Below are 26,756 nucleotides of genomic sequence, written 5' to 3' on the forward strand. Positions count from 1 at the left end.
CAGCCTAGAGTTCTTGATAGGTAGATCCCAAGCTGTCTTCTTTTTTCTTTTGATTTTTTTTTTTTTTATTTGCTAAAAGATTAAGAATATACGAATAGGGAACAAGACATGTCCTTAACAAACTCTGGGATAACCCAGAAAAAACAAGAAAGAAAACCAAAAAGTAAGGAGAACAATACAGAAAAACCAGCACACCCTAACAAGTCAACAAAGAACACCAATCGCACGGAATATCCGAAAAGTACACCCCCTTGAAGTTCCCATGATGCACAGACCAAGGAATCATCAAATAATGAATCTTCTTCCAAACCAACAGAAACAGCATCTTCTTCCCTGAGAAATACGTGCATTACATTCCATCCCAGTCCCCAAAATACTGCAAAGAAAGCACATTTCCATAATGCTGCCCCTTCCTTTTTCCTACCAAAACCGACAACAGAAATTGTCAAAAACTCCTATATTGTCTCTGGACAAACCTAAGATTCTCTGAAACAATTGCCTAACTTGTTCCATGCCCTCCAGGAAAAATTGCAATGCATGGAAAGATGCAGAGCAGATTCTGAGCAGTTAAAGCAAACCAAACAAACATCTGGAGAAAGAGCCTTCAAAGGCCTCCTAATCTGCAACAAGTTGTTGGTATTGATTCTATTAAGCACAACCAACCAAGAAAAGCTTTGATTTTAGGGAGGACTTTGGCCTTCCAAGTAGGGGTGTACAAAAATTACCGAAAAATCAAAATCCAGACCAAAACTGAACCATTTTACATATCAATTCAGTTACTTGGTTTTCAGTTCCGGTTTTGGTTTTGAATTTTATGAAAAATTGATTTTTGGCTTTGGTTTCAGTTTTAGTTTTATTGTGAAACCAAACTTGAAAACTGAATTTTATATATGCATATGGTTTCTTTTGATATTTATGTTAAATACATGTATTTGTCATTATTTTTTCACAATTAATTTTTCATTAAGACAAACAAAGGATAATAGATTGAGTATTTATAGAGCAAGAAGGCCCTCCCCCTTCATCTTTTTGTCGATGTGGGACACTCAACTAGAAACAGGCAATGATCATTTGGAAAGGTTGGGCTGGCATTGACAGTGGGTAGCTTGTCCCACATCGTTTACATAAGGAAATGTTAGTCCTCCTCACTCCTATAAAAATCCCCCCCAACTTAACATTCTCTACTGTGTTGATCAGAGCCCAAACATGCTGCGCTGTGTGTGGTGCGTCTGCGCTTTATTGACATGAACCTTGGCTTGGCTTGGTTGCTTAGCTCAAGTTTAAAATTAGTTTGTTTTTTTTGTTGACCACTAGTAATAAAAAAATAAAACCGATGAGAACCAAACCAAACCAGTTAAATCGTGGTTTAGATTTTTGTTGAGCCAGCAGTTTTCAGTTTGGTGTCAGTTTGACGATACAGAAACCATTAATATCAGTTGGTTTTCGGTTTGGTCAAAACCGAACCAAGTAAAACCGATTACACCCATATAACTTCCAAATAGCTTTGCGGAGAGGAAAGGAAGAATCAGTACTAGCCAAAAAATCACAAAAAAGATTTTCAAGAATAAACCCCTATGGAACCCAAAGACAAGGGTCGACTATTTGCTTCCAATGAGACGCGACAGTTATTCAACAAGACAAACAAAGAGGATAACTCTTCCATCTCCCTATCATTCAAGGATCTTCAAAAGCAAAAATCCCAGGAAGGTAAAGGACTCCCCAGATCTATAGTAAAAGAAGAAATGGAGCTATTATCCCCTCTGCTCAAACAAAGGAGGCAAGAAGGAGGTGTAGACAAAACAACGTTCCCCAACCAAAGATCTTTCCAAAAATGGATACTACAGCCCCTACCCAACAAGAATCTAGTATAGGGAATAACGATGGGATAAATATGAGAAATAGCTTTCCACGAGCTTTTCGAAGAACATCTAGAACCCAAATTAGCATCCCACCCATTCTCATCAAGTCCAAACTCGCTTTTAACAACTCTATGCCACAAGGAAGAATTCTTTAGTGAGAATCACCAAAGCCATTTGGCCAAGGGAGCTGTCTTTTTAGACACCAAATTTCCAAGATCCAAGCCACCCTCCCATTTAGACCAACAAACCACCTCCCACCTCACCAAATAGTCCCTAAAGCCCCCTACCCCCAACCACAAAAAATATCTTAATAATTCTCTCAATCTTGCTAGCAACCCCCATAGGAATTTTTAAAATAGAAAGAAAATTAGAATGGGATACTAGAAAGGCAAGCATGAACGAGACTAATTCTGCCTCCAATAGAAAAAGAAGCACCCTACCACCCACCTAAAGGCTTAGACACCCTAAAGGCAAGCATGAATGAGAGTAATTCTGCCTCTGGGAGAAAAAGAAGCACCCTACCACCCACCTAAATGCTTAGACACCCTCTCCACAACTGAATCCCAAAAACTAGCAAATCTAGGGTTACCCCCTAAAAGAACCCCTTAATAAGACATCGGTCAATCCAATAGCACGCCCCACCTCCGAGGATGGCTTCCTGATAGGGGTGGCAAAACGGGTTACCGGGCCGGGTTCAGGCGGGTCATAAACAGGTCGGGGTTAAACGGGTTCGGGTTGATCCGTTTATTAACGGGTGACTAATAGATGTCCAAACCCACCCGTTTAATAAACGGGTGATAAACGGGTCACCTGTTTAAAAATATAATTTATTTATTTTAATTTTCTATGACAATTTAAAAAAAAAAAATACAGCGCTCCTTCTCCTTCATTTAATTTATGAATATTTAAATAAAAAAACATAAAATATAGAACAAGATGACTGGGTGGCAGGTGCACTGCTGCAGGGGGATCAGGAGATCTAAGATGATCTCAGAACAAAACTCCTCCTTCGTTTTATTCATTAATATTTAAATAAATAAAAAAAACATAAAATGTAGAACAAGAAGACTGGATGGCGGGTGCCTTGCCGTAGGGGGATCGGGAGATCTAAGATCTCAAATCTGGCGTGGCCGTGTGGAGTGGCCGGCACCGCCTGGGGGGTATTACCGGTCTTCCGCTGCGAAGTGGAAGGGGAGGAGGAGGGGGGATGAGAATAGAGTCAAAAGCATAACCAAAACAAACAACCAAATCATAATGTCGCAACTTGCAAATCAAACTCACAAAGAAAAGGATAAAAATACGAAGAACAAAATAATCAAGAACCAACACGGCAGCACCTGGATTGTTGGACAAATCAAGGCCGATGAAGCATTGAAGCTTGAAGGTTGAAATCTTGAAGGCAAGTGTTGCTATGTTGATGCAGTGGTGTAGAGAATCCTTTATTCCTTTAGGCATTCAAGCTCGTCAGGTGTCGGGCTCCTTGATCTCTTCTAGTTCAAGGAGAATCGGGGATTGGAGAAAACAGATCGACGACAGCCGGGGTACCAAAGGGCATAAATTCCAATCTACTTTCATTTTGCATTACTGTATAATAAACGGGTAACCCAACCCGACCCCAGGTTGACCCGTTTATAAATGGGTTGGTTTCGCGTTGACCCATTTATAAACGGGTCGACTTGTATAAAACCCAAACCCGATTTAAACGGGCGAGTCACAGGTCGCCCGTCAGGTTTCGACTTATTTTGCCACCCTTAATCCCTAACATGCTCAACGGGCACATTAATTTCAACAATATAGCTTTTTCCTTACAAGCGACGCGTTGCACTTGTACCACCTGGGTGTAGCGAAAAGTGGCCAAGGGTGGGCTAGGTCATCGCCCCAAAGCGACGCGATGTGTCAGTGCCCGAGTACAATGTCAAATATGCAAGGGTTCCTACATCATTATAAACGTGGGTAGGTAAAGATGTTAGTTCATGAAACTAGGATTAGATTAGCAACTTGGAATATAGGGACACTTACGGGTAAAAGCATGGAAATTGTGGATACACTGATCAAAAGAAGAATTAATATAATTTGCCTTCAAAAAACTAAGTGGGTGGGGGAGAAAGCTAGAGAAATTGATAAATTAGGATTTAAACTTTGGTATACTGGAAAAGAAAAGCATAAGAATGGAGTAGGAATTATTATAGACAAAAACTTAAATGATAGCATTGTTGATGTAAATAGAGCAGGGGATAAAACTATAAAAATCAAGATGGTATTAGGACAAGAGAAAACAAATATCATTAGTGCTTATGTTCCTCATATCGGCTTAGCAAAAAATCTTAAGAGACAATTTTTGGAAGATATGGATAGTATCATACAAGGCATACCAAGGACTGAGAAAATATTTATAGGAGGAGATCTAAATGGACACGTTGTAAGGGATAATAAAAATTATGAGAGAATACATGGAGAATATGGATATGGAGACAAAAATGAGCCTGGGGAGATAAACTTAGACTTCACTATATTATATGATTTTAGTATAATGAATAATTGCTTTAAGAAGAGAGAAGAATACTTAATAACCTTTAAAAGTGGACAAAATAGAAGTCAAATAGATCTTTTTTTAACTAGGAGGGTAGATCGTTTATCATACAAGGATTATAAAGTAATTCCAAGTGAAAGCCTAACCACACAACATAGAGTCTTAGTATTAGAAATATGTATAAAAAAAATAGAAGAAAATGGATAAAATAAACCATTATAAGAGAACTAGGTGGTGGAACCTCAAAGGAGAATACATAATAAAATTTAAAGATAAAATGATCAAAGATGGAGATTGGACTATAGAGGATGGGATAGATACAAATACTCTTTGGAGTAGATTAGTTAGCTCTATTTAAAAGATAGCAAAAGAGATTTTAGGTGAATCAAGGGGAAGATTCTCAAATAGCAAAGAAAGTTGGGGGTGGGATAAAGATGTACAAAAAGTCATAAAGACAATAAGAATTTGTTATAAAACATGGCAAAAATGTAGAAACAGGGATAACTTTGAAAAGTATAAGGAGGTAAGAAAAGATGCAAAAAAAGGACAGTTAGTGAAGCTAAATACAGATCATTTAATAGTTTGTATGATAGATTAGATACAAAAGAAAGGGAAAAAGATATATTTAAACTTGCTAAAGTTTGAGAATGGAAGAGTAAGGACTTAGGAAATATAAAATGTATAAAAAGTGAGGATAATATTGTCTTGGTTAAGGACGAAGACATTAAAGAAAGATGGCAAAGTTACTTTAGTAAGTTGTTTAATGAAAACCAAATAAAAGGCCTAACTTAGAATTGTCAAATGAGGAAAAGACTCAAAATATGAGATTTATCTGCAAAATTAGAGTTAATGAAGTTTAGTTTGCACTAAAAAAGATAAAAAATAGGAAAGCTATGGGACCAGATAACATCCCAATTGAAGTTTGGAAATGCTTAGGTGATAATGGAATTATATGGTTAACTAATTTATTTAATATAATTATAAAAACTAAGAAAATGTTAGATGAATAGAGGAAAAGCACTTTAATACCTATATACAAAAATAAAGGAGATATTCAAAATTGTAATAACTATCGTGGAATTAAACTTATGAGTCATATGATGAAACTATGGAAAAGGATAGTTGAACAAATATTAAGGTTAGAAACGAAAGTCTCAAAAAATCAATTTGGTTTTATGCCTGGGAGATCTACCACTGAAGTTATATATCTTTTAAGAAGATTAATGGAAAAATCTAGAGAAAAAAAGAGGGACTTGCATATGATATTTATTGACCTTGAGAAAGCATATGATAGGATACCTAGGAAAGTTCTATGATGGGTTTTAGAAAAAAAAATGATGTATATAGTAGGTATACTGATGTCATTAAGGATATGTACGATGGAGTAATGACTAGTGTAAGGATTATAGATAGAGAAACTAGAGAATTCCCAATCACCATAGGTATATATCAAGGATCTACTTCGAGTCCTTATCTTTTTGCTTTAGTGATGGACCAATTGACTAATAGTATTCAAAAGGAGGTTCCATGGTGTATGTTGTTTGCAGATGATAGTGTATTAATTGATGAAACTAGGGACAAAGTAGAGGCTAAGTTAGAATTATGGAGAGAAGCTTTGGAATATAGAGGTTTTAGGATAAGTAAAAATAAAACAGAATATATGAAATGTAATTTTAGTAATGACAGGAGGAATATTTGAGACAAAGTTAAACTTGATGATGAAGAAATAAATAGCACTTGTAGATTTCGATACCTTGGATCTATTATGCAAGCTGAAAGAGAAATTAAAGATGATGTAATGCATAGAGTTAAAGCAGGTTGGGTAAAATGGAGAAGTGCTTCAAGTGTGCTCTGTGATTGTAGAATGCCCTTAAAATTGAAAGGGAAGTTTTATAGGATAACTATAAGACCAACTATGCTATATGGATCGGAATGTTGGGCAACGAAGAAACATAATATCCAAAAAGTAAAAGTTGCCGAGATGAGAATGCTTAGATGGATGAGTGGTATAACATTGAAAGATAAATTAAGGAATGAACATATTCGCAATAAGTTAGGTGTAGCTCCTACAAAAGATAAGATAAGGAAGGGACGACACAGATGTTATGGACACTTGCAACGCAGGCCGCATAGTGCACCAGTGAGGAAGAGTGAGTAAGTTACTGTGGGGGGGGAGAATAGAAGGGGTAGGGGTAGACCTAAAATAACTTAAGAGGAGATAGTGAGTAAGGATTTAATATCCCTAAATTTGTCAAAATAAATGGTCCATGATCGCATAAATTGGCGAAAAAGGATTCATATAGCCGACCCCACCTAGTGGGACTTAAGGCTTGGTTTTGTTGTTGTTGTTGTTGTTGTTGTTGTAGCTCTTTCCCATACTGAAGCCCCCGAAACCCTTTCAAAAATATGAAGAAACTCCAAAATATTCAAGAAAGAAGGCCTATTTTCCTCTAGAAGAAGGATAGTACCATCAACAAACTAAAGGTGCAAAAACATCCCTCCCCCCTCCCCATTCCTAGCCCTTAGCTAAATCTCTATCCACAGCCCAATCAACCATCCTACTCAAAACATCAGCCACTAAAACAAACAAAAACAGGGAGAGAGGGTCACCTTGTCTAGTCCCCCTCGTAGCCCTAAAACAAGATTTAGGCTCACCATTCACTAAAATTGAATACTTCACATTAAACATGCAGCCTCTCAACCACCTGCACCAACTCTCTCCAAATAACTTCCTCCTAAAAATCTCATCCAAGAAATTCCAACTCACTCTATCATAAGCTTTTTCAAAATCCAGCTTAAAAATGGACCCCTTCTTTCTTCTCTAAATATCCTCAATGACTTCATTTGCAATCAGAGTGGCATCTCAACCTATTTACTAATAATTTTATTGATTATTTGCAAACACTAGATACTAGACTAATAGGTCTATAGTTAGATGTCTTTATAGACCTACTTTTTTTTGTGGCACCAAAGTTATAAATGTGAAATTAATACTTTTGCTAAAAATCTTATTTCAGTAAAATTCATTAAAAACCCTCAAAAAGTCATCCTTAACCACCATCCAACAATCTTACGAAAAAGCTAAATTGAAACCATCCAGACCTAGAGCTTTATCCCTCTCCATCCCAAAGACGATGGTAATTTATGAACCTAGTTCTCATAGGGAACATATCGTGAACACCCTATTCCCCTATCTATATTTCTCTATATTTCTATATTTATTTTGTTCGATTTCGAGAATCTAAATTTAAGTCTTTACAAAAAAAATGAATGAGATTTGGTCCTATCAGTCTAAACAACCTTGTTTTTTTGAACATGAAGAAATAAAGACACCATTGCAATTGTCGGAAATAGGAGAGCACTCATCTTTGGGTGGGCTTACTACTTTAGATGCTTTCAGCAATTATCCACTTCGCACTAGGCTACCCAATGTTTATTATGGGCACTCTAACTGGTACAATAGAGGTGTGTCCTTCGCGGCACTCTCATGCTAGGGAAAGGTGCTCTAAATGCTCTAACGCCCACACCGGATACGGGCCGAACTGTCTCTTGATGTTCTGAACCCAGCTCACGTACCGCTTTAATGGGCGAACAGCCCAACCCTTGGAACATAACACAGCCCCAGGTGATGAAAAGCCGACATCGAGGTGCCAAACCTTCCCGTCAATGTGTGAACTCTTGGGGAAGATCAGCATGTTACTCTACCTCACTTCCTTTTCCTCAAAATGTCTCCCTAACCAAACTATCTTATCACCAAACAAAGGGTCCCACTCTACACCTTCCACCATCAATCTGCTAACATCCTCCTTAGATAACAAATTATAAGAAAAATTAGTGCTCTCATAACAATCCAGCCAGCATCTAAGATAATCTCCCCCCTACCCACCTCCAACTCCCTAATCAAATTCATCTTCATTTTGCCACTTGCTATCCTTTGAAAAAATCTAGAATCATAGTCACCGTCTCTAATTCACTTAAACTTCGCCTTTTGCCTCCAACTTCTCATTTCCTTGACGAACACTTCTTTCGATTCATTTTTCAATGCAACTCTTTTCCTATCCTCCTCCCCCGAGAGAGTAACAACTTCTTCCTATCCAACTCATCCAACTCGCCTAAAATACTAGACTTTATAAACCTTATGTCTCCAAACACCTCCCTATTCCTCTACTTCAACTTGTTTTTCAACCTCTTCAACTTCTTCAAAAATTTAAGCCCTTACAACCCCCTTTCCACTTCCTCACTCCAAGAATCCCTCACCAAAAGCTGCAAAGAACCATGATCCATCACATATTTTCAAACCTTAATGGAGTAGGACCCTATGAAACTTTTCTTGATTCCAACTAGATAGGAAAGTGATCATAGGTGGATCTAGGTAAAAACAACTTGTAAGAGATTAGGGAACTCATCCTCCCACTCATTGCAAAACAAGAACCCACCAAGTTTGCTAGCCACCGCCCTAGCTCCACCCACTTGCCACGAAAAGTTGGCATTTTTGAAGGAGGATCTCTCAAGCAATACTCCCTAATAAACAAATCAAACTTCTGCATAGTTGCAATAACCCTACCTCCCCCCTTCTTTTTTCAAGGAATTCTCACTGCATTAAAAAAAAAATCTATGCCCACAATCCATTTAGGGGAGCAAAAGCCAAAAACAAAACAAAGCTCATCCCAAAGGGAACTCCTAAAAGCAAGTCTAGAAGGACCATACACTAAAGAAACCCACCATTGACCCTTAACCTTTCACTTCTAAGAAGATAGAGAGAGAGAGAGGAAAAAAAGAACCACTACATTATCCACTCTAGAAATTGAGTGTCCCATAACACAAGAATGCCACTCGCCAATCCCCTGAGAAGGCACAAAAAGCCAATCTTTAGAATGCCCTTACCGGATTTCTTTTACAACCTCCCCATCAACAATATCAAGCTTAGTCTCCTAAATCAAGGCAATATGGAGATAATGTCTAAGAAAAATCTCCCTAATCAAACTTCTTAAAGTCCCCTAAGCCCCTAACATTCCAACTAACAATCTTCATAATCTAACACGTTTACCTCCCTTCCCAGCACCCTTCCCACTCCTACCCCCATAATTGATTGAAGAAACTAGATTCTTTAACTCTTTCTAAACCTTCTTCTCTTTTTGTTCATACGTTCTAGGACTCAAGCCCAACCTCACCTCAACTCCAGCAAGTCTCACTAGATTCAAACCCCAGTCATCCAGGAGCTTATCTGTCCCTAAAACTTCTCTCGCTACCCCCTAAGACAAAACCAAAAGCACTACCCCCAGAAAATCCCTCCTTGTGGCATAAGGTGTCAAAAGTAAAAAAGGAATGAAATAACATTTTCGAGCTCAAAAAAATCCAGAACGACCGAAGGAACGGTTGCATTTTCAGCATTACCCCTCCCATCATCAAATATCAACAAAGTACAACTTATCATGAATAGGCTCAAGAAAAAAAACCCATGACCCCTTTCCAATCAATTCTTTCGTATGGTCTGAGTTGTGCTCAATAGTATCTACTCCCCTTTGCACAATGTCAAAGAATAACTAAGAACTCCCTTCCCCAAAACATTGCATTTCTTGTGATGAATTTTCGCTCCACTTTTAACATTTTCTCCCCTTTATTTGCAAGAAGTCCCTTTAAAAGTTGTGCCAGTTATCCTCTCCTTCCAAATCCAAAACAGCTCCCTATTAATCCCTTTTTAGATACACAGAAGCTACTTAAATTGCCTTCAGAATCTAAAATCTCCTCATTGTCTCCACCATTCCCTTCCTTGTGTGCTCCCCCAATACACAACGACAAGAAAGGACAAGTATCATTGTCATTCCCTTCCAGGCATCTTTCTAATGTAAATAAGTAAGCTTCTAGTTATCTTTTCCATCCTCCCTTCGAAATATCTCCAACATCCTGTTCCATAGGCCCTTTAACTAACTCACCCCACTCCCCCCCCCCCCTTTGAATTCGATGTAGCAGCTTTGGAAATACAACTCTTATACTTAGATTATATGTCCTAAAATTTTTCATTGAGTACGACCTACAGCAAATGAATCCCAACTTCAACCAATTTTCCCGTCCAACCCTCACTTTCCTCATCATCCAATAATCTTTTTTTTTTGTTGGGCTCTGATTAATCAAGCCCACCTTCTTATGTTTCTAGGAAAAAACAGGTCAGTCTTTTGAACTAGGTTGGGCCCATTCAACCCCTTTCCTTTAACAATTCATTTTACAATTGCTCTAGGTGGCCTATAAAGGAAAGGTCAAATCCTCCCTCTCTTGAACTTAAAATTGGAATTGGAAACAAATTCAAAATCTAAACTAGAAAGGGGAAATAATATTCCACCTCAGAAATCATGGAATGTGCTCCTCCCAAAAATTCTCCTCCTCCTCGCCAACACAATTTTGACAACATCTATGAAGGAGCGGTTCTCCAACAGCCTCAATACCCAACTCTGTTTCGTTGCCTACTTATCATGACGAATAAGGTTCAAAGAACCACACTCTGCACATATTAAGCGAGAGATTGAATTGTTGCATCATGTTAAGACAAAATCTTCAACAAGGCTTCAAAAAAACTTCTCCAACCTTCACCATTCTGGCCCTCAAGAATACCTACCTTCGTCCTCTTTTGAAACCCTTCTCTAGGCGAAGAATCTCCACTTCCCCTTGATTAACAAGTTGAAGAGACCCAAACACCTCCACCTCTACAATAAGCCCCCTTGATTCAACACTTCAAATCCTCGAATCCCTTCACAAATCAGCCCAAAAAATTTATAATCCGCAAAAACTCCTCAATCTTCAGCAAGATGTAGGAGAAGTGTCTCCTAGTGAACTAAAAAATCCAACCGATTGAGGGATCAATACGATTCACACAGAAGATTTTATGCTCCACCCTAATTGTAGAATGACCTCCTATTCCAAATGCCTTCCACAACAAAAAATAGTTCCAACCACATAACTGAACTCGGTTAAATGATCACAAACATCCCTCTTATGGTTGCAAAGCCATCAGCACACATGAACAAATAACCTTCTTCCACTCTATCCCATAATTATGATCTCATGTGTGATCCAGAACTCAAACATGGCTACAAGAGGAATCTTAGTTTTCCAAAGTCAGCATTAGGAACAACCAATTCCCATTTGACACAGGCAGTCTACATTCACTTGTCTATCATTAGGCTAGGACCATTCCTTCTTCCAGCAACAATATAGACCAAATGAGAAGTTTAAGGTGAAGTGGTAATCTAACAATAACAATCACATACACATTCAGCAAGTACCAAACAAGCAAAGACACAAAATTCATACTAGTATATTTTGTTACAATAACGAATGGACACAATCATTCAAGATCTTAACTTTGGACAAAAACAAGATTCTGTGCAAGCATTTTGAGTTGAAAACTTGAAAAACATGTCCTATGGTCCAAATGATCAAGACTAACCAAGATGATGGAAAACACGAACGGAAAGCCTCGTGCACCATCACATGGCATTGGACTACCCAGTCACCATTGTTGTACAGTGCATGTGTCGGCATCCAAAGATGAAATTTCTAGGGTAACTAAATCACCTCTGAGCACAACTGTGATGTTAGTATGTCGAAAATAGGTCTCGAATTATTTCTGATGAGAGGTAGTGGCAAGATACGTTTTCAGCAACAGTTTTGACAACACTTGTTCTAACCTAATGAATCACAATGTTGTTTAGAGTTTGAGCATGCGCAATACTATGCATGATGATGACAATGATTTTAGGATCATTCTTCTTATAACGTGTTAGAAGACGAGAAGCCAATAGAAGAGTTTGTAGTAATGTGAGAACCTAATAGTCTAATACAGTGAAAGGTTTCCCTCTTTACTTATAATATATCTCATGTACATCATAATGACCACCATAGCTTTCTAAGTCATGTTCACTGAAAGAAAGTAAAAACACTAAGTAACAATAACAGAAACAATAAACTTGAGATATGAATTTCCAAGGACTCGCATGAGTAGCATTAACTCCAATAAGAGGATACCAACCATTTGGATGAACTCCATATTTACTTAAATTCACCTTATACCAAAGAGACTCGGATCCAAAAGGAATGCCAAAGTCATTTACACAAAGGCAATACTTTTTTCAAATGCCAAACTTCCCAAACCCAACACCCCTTTCACTCTTAGTCTTACACATCTTTCTCCTAACTAACTAAAAGGTCTCTCTTATTCTCATCCATCTTTGACCACACAAAACCCCTCCTTAACTTCTCAAGCTTATTAGAAGCATGCACATGAAGAAAGACTCAATCGACCAAGTGTAGTCCCCCTAAAGAAAAATATGCACCTTTCTAACTATCTATCCTTATAGTTACTCCCTCAACAACAAATCCCAAAAGCAATGCTTTAGGATTACTTGAAATCATCTTCAAAAAAAAAATTATTATGAATGATTTGTGGATGAGAAACAACATCATCACCAAAGCTCACCATAATTCCCCTTAGCCCCCAGCCCCATCTATCCACAACACATGTAATCATCCTACTAAAAACATTAGCAACTACAATGCACATAAAAAAGAGAGAAGTGATTTGTTGTGTCAATCTTCAAGGATATGGCTACATATTTCATGTCCTCAGTAGACTCGAGATAGTGTCGAAGCCTTGTGCACTATGCACCCAAAATCAAGCACACCCTAACCCATAAATAGACTAAGAACAAGTCAAATCAAAACTGCCCAATTCCTTTAACAATACATTGTCTAAAATTGTCTCAGGAAGAATTTGAGGATGGTTACAGGCTCTTAAGAAGCAATCAAAAGCATTACCTTGTCAACCAGAAAATCACACTTGCTTTATAGATTCTCCACTTAATTCTCTTCTAATTAGCTTCAAAATCTCCATTATCTGCAACAATGTAGAGAAAAGACTGGTAAAATGTAAGAAATGTTATCTAAAACTAAATATGAGTATATCAATAGCTTGATGTTGCAATATTATTACTAGGTCATTCGTACAAAAATACATGGATCATAAGTTCATATAAAGCAACAAGCTTATTCTATAAATTTATTGGTGTTGACACAAGCATGCGCTAAAGGTGCATTATCTAAACGTATAGAAGCAGGAGAGGGAGAGAGAGAGTGATAGTGTGAAAGAGGAATTACCAAGTGTCCTAATGCTAGATATCACAATGCATAGAAGCAAATCAAAGTTGCTTGATTATCAAAAAAAAGGTTAAGCAAATTAAATAATGCCAATTATCATACTATTGTAGAGGAAGCTATCAAGAGAGGGAAGAGGCTTGTAGTTATTTTGGATCCTAGAAAGGCGTACAATAGAGCTAGTTGAAGTTTTGGTAAGAGAATTAATTCTTATTTTATTGCTCTCATTCTCCAAAAGAGAGGTCTAGGAAGGTAAAAGATTTCAGCCCGATTAGTTTAGTCACTGACATTTGGAAGATTCTTACTGAAGTCTTGTGGAGGAGACTTAGGGTGTTGGGGGAAACTATTCTTTAGCCCAATCTGCTCTTGTTATGGAGAGACAGATTTTAGACGTAGTTTTAGTGGCCAATGAAGTGGTTGAGGATGTTAAAAGGAGAGGTAAAAAGGGCATTACTTTCAAATTAGACTTTGAGAAAGCTTATGATATGGTAAATTGCACCTTCCTGGATAAAGTGATGGTTAAAAAGGGCTCTAGATATTATGGCGCTTGGCCAATATGTCAAACCTAGGGAGTGGTTTGATATATCCAAGGTGTGAAGACAAGGGGATCCTTTATCTTCTTTCTTGTTTACATTGTTGTGGATGGTCTGAGTAGGCTTGTGTTGCCTGCCCAAGATTTAGGTCTAACTTGGGGGAGAAGAGGGAGGTGTCTTACTTCCAATTAGCTGATGATACTATTTTCTTTATAGAGAATAGAACTACGAAATTTCATACGGTACTCACGTTGCTCAAAATTTTTAAGAAGATTTCAGGTTTGAAAATTAAATTGATTAAAAGTGGCTTGGCTGGCACTAATTTTAGTAGGGAGTTGGAGGCTTTTAGATCTCTTGCATGAAGCAATTTTAGATCCAATGCTTGAGAGGGTAGGGAAGAGACTTGAAGGGTGGAAGAAGGCTTTTTCCTTGGGAGTAATCCTCGTCTCTCTAATATTATTATTTACTACCTATCTCTTTTTAAAATTCCTATAGACCAACCATGAGTTTAGAGAAGGTTATGGGAACTTTTTTGTGGTCGAGTATTACGGAGGATAAAAGAGATCATCTTGTCAGTTGGGAGGTGGTCGAGAGAAGAAAATCTTAGGAAGGTCTAGGCATCGATAGTTTGGTTTCTAAAAACATCTCCTTAATAGCCAAACAATTATGGAGATTCCCCAGATTCCCCTTAGATTCTGATTCATTATGGCACAAAAATATAAAGAGCAAGCATGGTACTCATAGGAATGAGTGGATAGTAAGGGGAGTGGCATTGTTTCTCATGCATGCCCTTGGAAATTTGTTTCACGGGTTTCTGGCTATTTCTTTCTACTCATTTGTTTTTTTGTTGGTGTCGGGATAGGGTTCACTTTGGGAAGATATTTGGGTGGGTGAGACTTCGCTGCAAAATATTGTGCCCTAGATGTATAGACTTTCCTCTTGGCATGATGCTTCAATTTCAGAATTTCGTTCTTCTGAGGGGGTGTTTGTGTCTTGGGATTTCCATTTTTTTCAAGTCTCTCAATAAGAAAGAGATAGAAGAGCTTACTTGCCAGTTGAGTGTTCTGAATTCTTTCATCCCTAATAGTAGGGGGGATACTAGGATTTGGATTGGTGATTTTGGGGTCTTTCTCTTCAAAGTCTTTTTTTTTTTTTTTCCCATCTTTCTAAATCTATTAACCCAAAACCTTTCTACCTAGATAAAGTTGTGTGGAAGGTTGTTGTCCCTTTGAGCTTTCATATGGACTTTGGCTCTTAACAGAGTTAATACAAACAACTTGCTTTAGATTAGGTGGCCTTATAAAGCTCTCAGTCCTGATGTCAGCTTAATTTGTGTAAAGTAGAGTGATTATTTTTGCATTGTGAGTTGGCGAGAGAGTTGCAGAAAAATTTGTTCTCCTGCATTGGCAAGGATTGGATGGTTCCGAAGACTATTTATGAATTCATATATTTACAGTAAGGGCTTTGGATGGAAGAGGAAAAAAAATATGTTTTGGATTTGTGTTGTTTTTGCTATATTGTGAACTATTTGGCTTGAAAGGAATGCCAAGATTTTTAGAGACCATAAGATTCCCACAAAATTGATTTGGGAGAAAGGTACATTCTTGGCTTCCTTTTGAGATTACTCATTTGGGGTTTAAGGGTATTTCGCTGTCCAATATCCAGAGGGATTGGAAGGAAGCATTGATGTAAGTCCTCTGTTTCTCTTGCTCTTTTGTTCTTTTGTTTTTGTAAGGAGGATGTCTTGTCCACTTTTTTCTATAATTTTTTCCTTATTCTTGCTTTAATGAAGTTTTTGTTACCTAAAAAAAATGATAGGTTTTTTAACCAAAAGGGGGGGGGGTGAAGGAAGTGGATTAGGGGTTGTTTTTTTTATTCCATGTTTTCAGTGATTGTGAATGATCAACCTCGAGCTTGGTTTCCAACCTTGAGAGGTCTGCGCTAAGGTGATCTTTTGTCCCCATTTTTTTGTTTACCTTAGTGCTCGACATTTTGAATTGGATGATTTCTAGAGGCAAGAATTTAGTATGTTTAGAGGGGATTACTGTAGGTAGGGAGGAGGTTGCTGTTTATTTTCTTCAGTTTGTTTAAACTGAAGCACTAAGTATTCTTAGTATTCTTAGCAAAAACCTATTGTGATCTTATAAACTCAAATAAATAATCCATTACTTCCTCAGGCTAGGATGGAAAAAGAATAGTGATGGGAAGAGTAATGGTCAGTTAAAGCACGAATGGTGATCATTGTTTTGGAACTCAGATCCACCCATAAGCATTCAAAATTCCAAGCTAGCGTACTAGAAGAATTTCACCATTTCCTCTGGGTTGGCCTTCTTCAGAAGAATAACTGACCAAATTCGAGTGGAAAATGTTTGGTGTTTCCTACTAGAAAATAATTTCCTATTTATTCAACCAACGCAACAACACTAAAGCTACATTTGGGAGCATGAATTTGAGGCCTTGGATTTAGATTTGTGTGGATTTGGACAAAATTCAATACAATTTTGATTTAAATTTCTTTCAAATCCACAAAATCCAAATCCGAGGCCTCTCACAAACATAGGGTAAAAGGATTTATAAGGAGTAAAAAAAATCAGATAGCAAAGAAGCTTGGAATAAGGTTATGGAGTTGAAGTGGAAACAAGGATTGGATTTTAAGTGGATTCCTCTTCTTCTCTTTTTTTTTTTGGGGGGGGGGGGGGGCAGGGAAGGGTGAGGTCAGAACTAAAAATTTTAAGAGGTCAAATATATACTAATGCCAGAAGATCAATGCTGCATAATATAACTTCGCTCAAGTGAGGTATTGTCGACTTTGGCTCTTGGGCCTCATGGGTTTGATATTAAAAAATGCAACTCATTTCACAGGGATGAGCCCTGACCATATAAGCCAAAATTTTCCTCGACTCCCAACCAATGTGAGATTTCCATACCCTCCTTCCATTCATCATCAATATATATATATATATATGAGTGTGTGCATCAGAACAAAGTATGTCTGAAAAATAAGTAACATAAATAAAATGAAAAAAAAAATTATCTTACTCCAGAATAGTGCTGCAATATTGGCGAGTAATGATCAAGTGCTATGTATATTTTTTCCAGAAGACTTAAAAGAGCATCTGCCTCATCCCCCAAAAGATCAACCTGAACTCCAATAAAAATTTTCAATAAGAAATTATAAACAAACTAACAATGAAAACAAGTCAGAGAAGATGTGGGATTTTAGATAGAACTTAAATCTAAACCCTGTGAACATAAATGATATAGAATGGTCCCTTAGAAGCAGTAGCCGCAGAGCATATACATGAATATGCAGTTCTCCAGTTCCACTGCAAATAGAATCCATGTATGGTTGACACACGATAGATGAGATCCGATACCCAACACAAATAATTTCCAATTATTGAATATGTGACCAGAGATAACAAACTGTCCAGCTAAAAGCAACCAAAATGTCTTTTCTACAACTACTGCAAAGGAAGTTCTGACTTATATACCTCAGCTTCAGCCTTTTGAAGGTCAGAACATCTCTTTTCAAGCCTCTGCTTGTATAGAACCCCGGTCCGTCTAAGTACAATAGCTCTCTGGATAAGAGAACTCAACTGAGAAGTTGAGTCTTCCAATCTGAAACAAAAACCACAATATGTTCAATGGTTAAGAAACCAGTAAAATCAATCTAAACTTAAAATCAAAAGAAGGGGGCAAAACTATCTCTAAACCAGACATCATTTCAAGTGTAAGCATATGGTTACTGCCCATACATCAACTTGAAGAAAAAACTGCAATAAGACAATTGGTAAAATTCTTTCCTAATTAAAAAAAGAAAATAACCCTTCAGTCATAAAATTTAAAAAAAAAAATAGCAAACAAATTCATATGTGCCATCAGTTTCTTTTTTTGCCACCCAACCAAACCCCCACCCCCCCAGGGCAGGGTGTCTGTGGAGGAGGGATGCAGATTCAGAACATTTAGCAGGACAGAAAAGGTGCTATAAAAGACTGAGGGCGGTTGCACATGATCAGAGTGGCCCAGTCTACTTGTATGTATTGGATGCAAGAAAACAAAAGTGGAATGATCCTTTACTAGAAAAATAAATTAATGATACCACTTGTGGTCTAGCCTCAAAAACATGTTTTAGACAAGGATCTATCAATAGACGAGAGTTGTCCTAGCGAATTATGCCCAAGAAGCTCAAAACTTTACAGGAGTTGGCAGTTGGCCTAACTTGAGCTTGGAAAGCAACCAGTGGTTTTGCTTCTGCCTTAACATATGCACATAGTCCTCAAATATTTATTTCTCACAAAAATAGTTGTTTTAAATGTAGAAAACTCATACATTTGAAAGTAAATTTAACACCATATGTGTCAATACCAGTCTGATAAACATGACTTTTCCAATAAAATTCTGATATGAACAATAAGAATCCAGCAGTATAAAAGCAGAAGATTTATGCCAAGCATTTTTAGGCAAAAATTAGAAAGAAAGCAATTGCATAAAGTAGATAAACTTGGCCAACCAAGTGGAAACTGAGAGAAATTATGAAATGCTAATGGTAATTGTCAAGTGAAATAAGTAGCTTTTTACATAAATCACAATTAAAATGTTCACAACTTAAATGAAAAGTTTCTTCTTCATGATCCTAGTTTATACGTGAATGAGAGTTTATTATCTCAATTTGGACTTTGAAATAGCATTTTTGCTTCTAGCCTATCCATCTCTCCCTACATATGAAGGTCGATATCAATCATTTAATGGTTATGTTGAGAATTTCATTTGTTAGTTTGTCCCACATTGGAAAAATGAAGTAGATGATGGGTGTTTATATGTATAGTTTGCCCCAAGACCTAAAGGCTTAAGCTTTTAGATCAAATTGGTCCTCATTCATGTATCAAGCCAATGAAGACTCCCCCGTGTTCTAACAAGTGGTATTAGAGTCAATGGTTCGTAACTCTAGGTAATGACACTGTAAAGTCAAGGTGCAAAGCTAACTCTCCCGATGTACCAATTGTGTGACTAAGACCGATAAGGATCATCTAGGCCTAGTAAATGGACCCAAATAGGGTCACAACGTAAGAAATAGGATTGATTCGAACGCACATGGAATGCAATTCGAAGCACATGAGGCACAAGGGGTAAGGCCCACTTGTACAACTATTGGAGAATTGGATCCTATGAATGCTAATCTCATAGATGAGTGGACTCCTATGGTTTCATAGCCCTTCCCATGGTTGAGCAATGATGGTTCCTAGTTGGTTGCATGACAGGTAATGGCTTTGATTCAAGGGGAAGTGGTTGGAGCTCATAAGTGAGGAGAATGTTTTTGAGAATTTCACTTGTGAATTTGTCCCATATTGGAAAAATTAAGTAGATGATGGGTGCTTATATGTATGGTTGGGCCTAAGACCTAGAGGTTTAAACTTTTGGATGAAATTGGTGGCCACCCATGCGTATCGAACCAGTGAAGACTCCCCCCCCCCCCCCGGTGGATCTAACAAGTTCAAGATGCACATACATGTCAACAAACTCTAGATGCGTATGACAAAATCTTATCATTCTCAAACCTATAGCATGCATTTCAACCCAAGTCCATTCATAAATTAATGGTTATAAGAATCAAAGGGATCTTGGCAGAATTAATATGGTTGATAATTGAAATATTTAGCTATGCAATTCTCCGAAATCATGATTTAGATTTTTCTTTATCAAAACTACTAGTTTTAGACTATGAAATTTAGATTAAACCTTAATTCATTTTCTATGCAACCTAATAACCTTTTTAGGGATATTACTACTCAACAAAGTTGAAGCATATAAAAACAGATGATGCATTCTTCACCAGTTATTATTGATGAACAAAGCCAGTTGCTCCAAAAGGAGAAGGGAAAAAAAACCCTACTTTTTTTCATTCATTTCTTTGCCTAATCATAGGAATAATTGGTGAAATGAATATTATGATTATACTTCTAGAGGGGATGGAAGGATTAGAGTTTGGATAACTATGGCAGTTATTCTTATAAATAAGTTTTTTTTTCTCATCTTATTTGTTTTCCAACTCCTCCACTTTTAGTTAGCATTTAGTTTTGGGATCCTTTTGGAGTCCTGGGACTATGATGCCCCTAGCATCTCATTCCCATGTTTGTTTTGGGCCTAGAAAGTGATATGGTGGTAACATCATATTTTCTTGGAATCTTATAATGCAAACCAAATAAAAATAATCTCATGAGATAGACATCTCATTCTTGGAATTCACTCCAGCATGAATTTTTTTTAGATGCCATGAACCAAAAGACAAGTTAGTGAAGTGTAATGTTGAGAAGCTAAAGTTCCATCCACGAGTAGTGTTTCGTGCGGTTAGTAGTCCTTAGTAATTTGTTGCAGGTTGGCCAAATAAAGCACTGTCTCCTGATACTTCTGTTATGTTCTTTATTAGTGGTAAATCCCACTCTCATGTGTTCTTGCATTGCTCTGCTACTTGGAGCATGTGGAATTAACATGCTTGGTCCTTGGTGCTTTCTAGGAGCCATTGGTTTGCCTAGATTCTTTGGATGCTTTTTAGCTTACTTCTTTCACAGGTTCTGGTAGGTATAAATATAGGGGTTGTAGTCAGTGCTTTCGATTGACTATATGGCTAGAGATGATTGCTCAAATCTTTAAAAAAATCTCTAGGAGAGAATTGTTTTTCTTGCTTCCTTATAAGCTTCTACTTATCTTTGTTTTTTTACCTCTTGCTTCTCTTAATGATTTTTTCTTTTGATCAAAAACATAAATAAATGCTATGTGTCACGGACCCCCAAGTTAAACTCAATTAAGGGGCCGCACGGCACTCATTGAGGCTCTCCCTCGACAGAGTCAACCAACAACTACACGCTCAAACTTGCAGTCATGAGCACCTCGTAATCATGAAATATTAGTTCCAACAATAATGAATCATGAAAGCAAGAGACATTCATACCCAATGATAAGTGGAACTATTTGTTTTATTCAATTAATAGGACAACCATACACATCATCATCCAAGTAATTTGACATCCAATATAAAAATCCTTGGCGAATACAAGTGAAGCCATCTCTCCTCCCCATTTAACCTCCACTACATTGTCAACCCCTAACACTCCCCAACTCACTCCCTCAACATCCTCATCAATTTGATGTAAGAAGTCTTCCCACTATTGTTGTAGACGACCTTCTTCATTGACTACTTGACTACAAGGATCTCCTCTACATCTATGGTCTCTTTCCTCAATACGGCTCATCCACCGTGCAAGGTAACTACGACTGCTAACTTGTAATAAGCTAACAACGGACTCTTGTTAGTTGTCTTTTGGGCATTGAAATAGAACAGATCTCTCATCATACCGTCATTCAAGTCATCAAAAGCTTCTAGGCCCTACTCGAGATTAACTGGCCAAAGCGTGCAACGTCCACGTTGCCTACCCATTAGTGCTTGGTGTGACACCCTGCCTACCACTCCCAAGCACTTGGTGTGGCACCTTGCCTACTTTCCTAGGTGCTTGGCGTGAACCATTACCCTTTCTCTGCCATGTTGATTTACCAGAGCGTGCAACGTTCACCCTGCCTACCCTTTAGCACTTGGCGTGACACCCTACCCGCCTCTCCCAGGCACTTGGCGAGGCACCCTGGCTACTCTCTCGGGTGCTTGGCGTTAACCATTACCCTCTCTCTGTAGTCTATTGGAAGTCCCTTGACCACATACCCATCAAATTGTCATGGATTCTTTGACAATCTCAACACACAACAAAACAAACAACAAAAATAAGCAATAATTTCAATTAACTCCTGTAGGGAGACCTCAAGCTTTATTGGCTCTTCCCCTTGGGATAAGGGATGGCATCACGCCCTTAATGTGTTTCAGCCTATTCTCAAGGCTTCCAAGTGCTTAATACTCTCCTCTAGCAAACCGCAAGCTCTATTGGTCTGTTTCCCGTAGGGAGAACTCAAGCTCTATTGGCTCTCCCCCTTGGGATAAGGGATGGCACGCCAATAGAACTCAAGCTCTATTGGCACGCCTTTCTCTTTTGTCACCCTTGCCTCACATGCTTCAACATTGTCTATCTTTACAAAAATTTTAAGTTCTCATTTTGTCACTTATGAAGCCCCAAGTTAAACTCAATCAAGGGGCCGCGCAACACTCATCAAGGCTTTCCCTCAACAAAGTCAGCAAAACTTGCAGTCATGAGCACCAAAGAAGTTTCGAAAGCCATTCGTAATCATGAAATATTAGTTCCAACAATAATGAATCATGAAGGCAAGAGACATTCATACTCAATGATAAGTGGAACTATTTGTTTAATTCAATTAATAGGACAACCATACAAGTCATCATCCAAGTAATTCAACATCCAATATAAAAATCCCTGGCGAATACAGGTGAAGCCATCTCTCCTCCCCATTTAACCCTCACTTCATTGTCAACCCCTAACACTATGATTTATTATGAATATTAATGCAAACTAGATTTCATTCAAATCCATATCAGTCATATTTAATAGTTGAATTTGAGAGACAGTCATTAGCAATTTTTATTCAATGAAAGGGATATGTTAGTTAAGATATTACAACTATAGATTGTTCTTCTTTATGTCTTGAAAATAAATTAAGTTCCTATGGTTCCTTTTGTGAAACATCTCAAATATCTATGAAACTTTTTTGTTGTTCTTTTTTGTTGGGCTTGCTTTGGTGATTTTGCTTCATTTCTAAGTTCTAAGGTTTTTTAAATGATGTAAAATTTTCAAAACTTTGCCACCCTTCCCCAAAAACAAATGATACAATTTTTGTGAAATGAATGATTTGATAACATTCATCCCATAATCCATTCAACTCTGAAGACCTATGAAGAATCCAACACAAAATCCCATCATCCATTTTTGACAAGCTCATATGCATGTGGATTTCAAAAGTTTCAAAAACAGACACCTGCAAGACAAAATCAAGCATCTGTAAACTCAAGAACCATGCCAGAAAACAAGAAACAGTAGTATGTCCATGATGCTTACCAACAGCTCAATATGGAATTATAGAAAAAATAAAATAAGTAAATAGATAAAAGATTTTCAGGGGCAAGGTATGTACCTGAAACTATTCCGTTTGATAGTTTCCATTACTCTGCATTCAAGGTCAGCAATGGCTTTCAATAATCCATGGGCAAGAGTAATAATTGATTCCAACTTTTTCCTGTTATCACAATCTTCTGTTTTAGCCAAAGCTAAGATATTTTGCTTCTCTTGGACAACACCAAGAAGGACCCTTCTTTTTTCATCAGTTTCCCTAAATTCCTCCAATGTCAAATCTAGCTTCTGATTCAATGTGCTGATTTCTCCCTCATATAGATCAATTTTCACCAGAGCCTCTACCAATTTGCTCTTCATCAAATCTGATTCTTTACTGCCATCAGAAATCAACATCTGCTGCTGACTGACCTGCTCTCTTAACCTGTGAAGTTCCTGAGAAGTTAGATCAAACTGCTCCTTCTCCTTTTGTAGTGCAGTTACTATTTCCAGTTCTGACTTATCCTTTTCTTCCATTGATAATGCCATTAGGAGCATCTCTTGCTTTAGTCTTTCTTTCTCTTCATTCTCCGATTTTAATGCTCTTTCTACTTCCAACACTTTCCCTTCAAGGGACATCCGAAGATCATTTTCACTAACATACTTCGTCTTCAAAATATTAACTTCCGCTGCTGCATCCTTAAAAGCCTCTCTGAATATGATTTTGCAGAGTTCTTGCATTATCATAGACTGCATGTCTGAATCTCCAATTCCACACTCAACAGCAGCCTCGGCATCATGAACAGCTTCTCTGAAAATAATTCCACAAATATCTTGCATGATAACAGACTCCAGATCTGACTGTTCGGTGTCACATCTGATCTGGCCTGTTACCTCCCTGAGAACACATTTATAAACCTCATCACTAACAAATGCCTCTATATGTGCATCTTCTATAGCACACTTAAAATTCCCTATCATTTTCGAATAGTTTGCCTCCGCCAAAGAATGCTTTGACTTTTTCTCTGCAGCATCAGAAACTAGCATTGTCAGGCACTTAACTTCCTTTTTCTTATCTGTAAGCAAGTCCCTAAGCTTCCGGTTCTCTGATAGCAGGGCGTCCAATCTGTCTTTCAAACCGCCAAGACTCTCACCCTTACTACAGCCTGAAGGTAATTTCTCATTTTCCAGAAGGACATATTCCAGTTTTGAGATAACCTGTGGTATCTTTTTCTTCAACACATCAAACTCCTTATCCTTCCTCAGCAGCAAAGAAGCTTCCCTTTCTTTAAACAATTCTCGCTTCAGAATGAAATATTCTTCAGTCATCTCTTGCACTTGAGACTCATGGTTCCTCTTCATCTTGGTCATCTCAGCTTTAAAATATTTAAACAATTCTTCCTTTGACATGTGCTTCAGTTGGGAAGATTCCAAATTCTCTGGCAAAGTGATTTTAGAATCCCCATGTTTGCCATTTCCCTCCCAAAGAGAACCAGAGACCTTGCGGTGGAAATGATCTGTCCTTTTAGCATTATTCCATTCCTCACTGCTCTCGTAGCCATGTGATATCAGATGCCCAATTTCAGGGGAAGACAATAACTTAGAAATCGTATCTAATTCTTGGCGTAAGCTCGATATCTCATTGAACTTTTCAAGCCAGCTTACAATTTGGATTCCACAGAATTGAGCATTTTGGTCCCACAATTTTTCTTCAAACTCCTCTTGGAGACTGCATATAGAATTCCTGATCACCATAGCTTCAACTTCTCCTTGAAACTCCTTCTCCTGCTGCCACTCAGAAAGTGATGCCTTAGACATGTAAACCATATCATCCACCTGTTTGTATACCGCATCCAGTGTAGTTTTCAAATTCTGAAGTGCTCTATCTACATCCATCCATTTTCCAGATACCTTCTCATCTAGAATGCCACCCAATCCTACCAATTCAGAGTTGGAGCTAATCCTCTTTATAGAACTACACCCTCTCATCTGATCAATTTCTTTCTTGAGGTTCTTAAACTGTCCCTTAGCTGCAATTCTTAGGCTATTTAAGGATTGCCTCATCCTATCATGCTCTTCTAAAGTGCCTGAAAAGCTCAAAGGCAGCCCTTGTTTCACACTCGTTCGCTTATGGGATGGTACTTGGAACCCCAGTGATCCATTTTTATCTTCACCCACACAGTACAAATGCAATGTCTCTTTCAGCCCAACCATCTCCAGCTCTTTTTCAGCAATTCTTTCTGAAGCCTCCTGTTCAACTGCACTCACAATGCCCTTAATCACAGAATCACTCACCATCCTAGAGATTGTCAACCGATCATTGAGATCTTCCAAATACGAATCTAAGTCCTCAAGGAGGTCGTCACCCAAATTCTCACTCCCTTTAGCACCATTGCAAAGCTGCACTGACGCATCACCACATAAAGTGGCAGCGGCAGCCTCCATTGATATTTGAGATTACACACCACCAAGGCTCAGATAATCATTGCAAAAAATCCCACTACAAATGTTACAAAGAGCTCAAGCCCTATTAAATTCCACGCCAGACAGTCTACTCCGTCCTAATTCATAACATAATTAAAGCTAAGTTAGAAATAATAAAAATAAATCCCACTTTATGCAAATCAATTATATAGTTGACAATTTGGAAATGCCTGATTAAGTGATAAGACCTAAACTGGATTCAGCTCAAAATCAAGAAAAACACTTCGAACTAATTATTAGTTTACTGAGAATGTGAACTAATACATAATAACTGAAGGCCTAAAAGTGCTTAATCTGTCAAGACAATTCAACTAAAATCTACAAAAAAAAAAAAAACCCAAAACAAATGTAGAAAGCTTAAAAAATCACATCCCTGAGACCCCAAGACTTGAGCTCCCGAGCAAATCAAGAGACTAGCATAATTCCCATTTCTGCTAATTCTAAACTCCAACTAATACTTCAAAGTCAAAAAAGAAGAAAGAAGTTAAAACACGTCCAAAAAATTCTGACCAAAAAATTGCCTACTCACAGGGGACGAAGAGACGATGCAGCATCAGTAGCAGCCGCAAAAATGCCGCTGCTGAAAAATAACGGTCAAAATTTTTGAATTTTGCCAGACGAGTTGTGGAATTTAATAACCAAAATCTCAAGCAAAAGGCTCTTTGAACTACAAATGTCAGCTCCTCTTTCTGATTTGGTAGCTAGGGTTCTTGTGAAAAGAACATACAAAAGGAAAAGTGAAGGGCATCAATTGAGCGGGAGCGGGCGTGTGAGAAACGAACCTCAATGATGGCGTAATTTACGGATATTACCCTCCTGTCTTGACTCCATCTTAAATGCTTTGCACAAAGTATGTTCCTATAAATTGCTTTCTATTTTTGCTTTTTGTTTTCAATTTTTTTTTTTTAAAACTTGCAGCAGCAAGAAGAAAACAGAACAGAGTGGGAACGTTAAAAATTGTTGCAGAAATAGGAAGAGCTCATCTAGCTGTTAACCTTTTGGCATTCATTATTGGGGAAATGTTAGCTTACAGCACAGCTGCTGTAAAATATTTTGATCAAAGCAATTGGCTGATGACAGCAAATAGATTCCATGGAAAATTTTATTATTAATTAAAAAATGAATTCTTTGTCAACGTGATTCTCTAAACTTCTAAAATATCTCTTATTTTTTAAAATAAAAAAGATGACAATCGCGAAGCATG

General features: G+C 37.7%; 1 protein-coding gene across 6 annotated transcripts in view; it reads right to left on the reverse strand.

Annotated features, from left to right (window-relative positions):
• Positions 1 to 26,545, reverse strand: part of LOC131160343 (WPP domain-associated protein) — a 46,094-nt gene extending 19,549 nt beyond the window's left edge. For 2 of the 6 annotated variants that reach the window (XR_009138013.1, XM_058115949.1), the window contains exons 1-5: positions 26,335 to 26,545; positions 23,154 to 25,629; positions 17,561 to 17,687; positions 17,106 to 17,207; positions 13,198 to 13,276 (exon numbers count right to left, since the gene is read on the reverse strand). Coding sequence is in view for 4 of the 6 variants with exons in the window: in XM_058115949.1 (XP_057971932.1) it covers positions 13,214 to 13,276; positions 17,106 to 17,207; positions 17,561 to 17,687; positions 23,154 to 25,513 (2,652 nt within the window). In the remaining 2 variants the exon portion in view is untranslated. Of the gene's footprint in view, positions 1 to 13,197; positions 13,277 to 17,105; positions 17,208 to 17,560; positions 17,688 to 23,153; positions 25,630 to 26,077 lie in introns of all 6 variants that reach the window. The other 4 variants (XR_009138012.1, XM_058115948.1, XM_058115951.1 and 1 more) reach the window with 4 other exon arrangements.
• Positions 26,546 to 26,756: the final 211 nt, after the last annotated feature.

This window comes from Malania oleifera, chromosome 7, assembly GCF_029873635.1.
Source record: "Malania oleifera isolate guangnan ecotype guangnan chromosome 7, ASM2987363v1, whole genome shotgun sequence".
Taxonomy (NCBI): Eukaryota; Viridiplantae; Streptophyta; class Magnoliopsida; order Santalales; family Ximeniaceae; genus Malania; species Malania oleifera.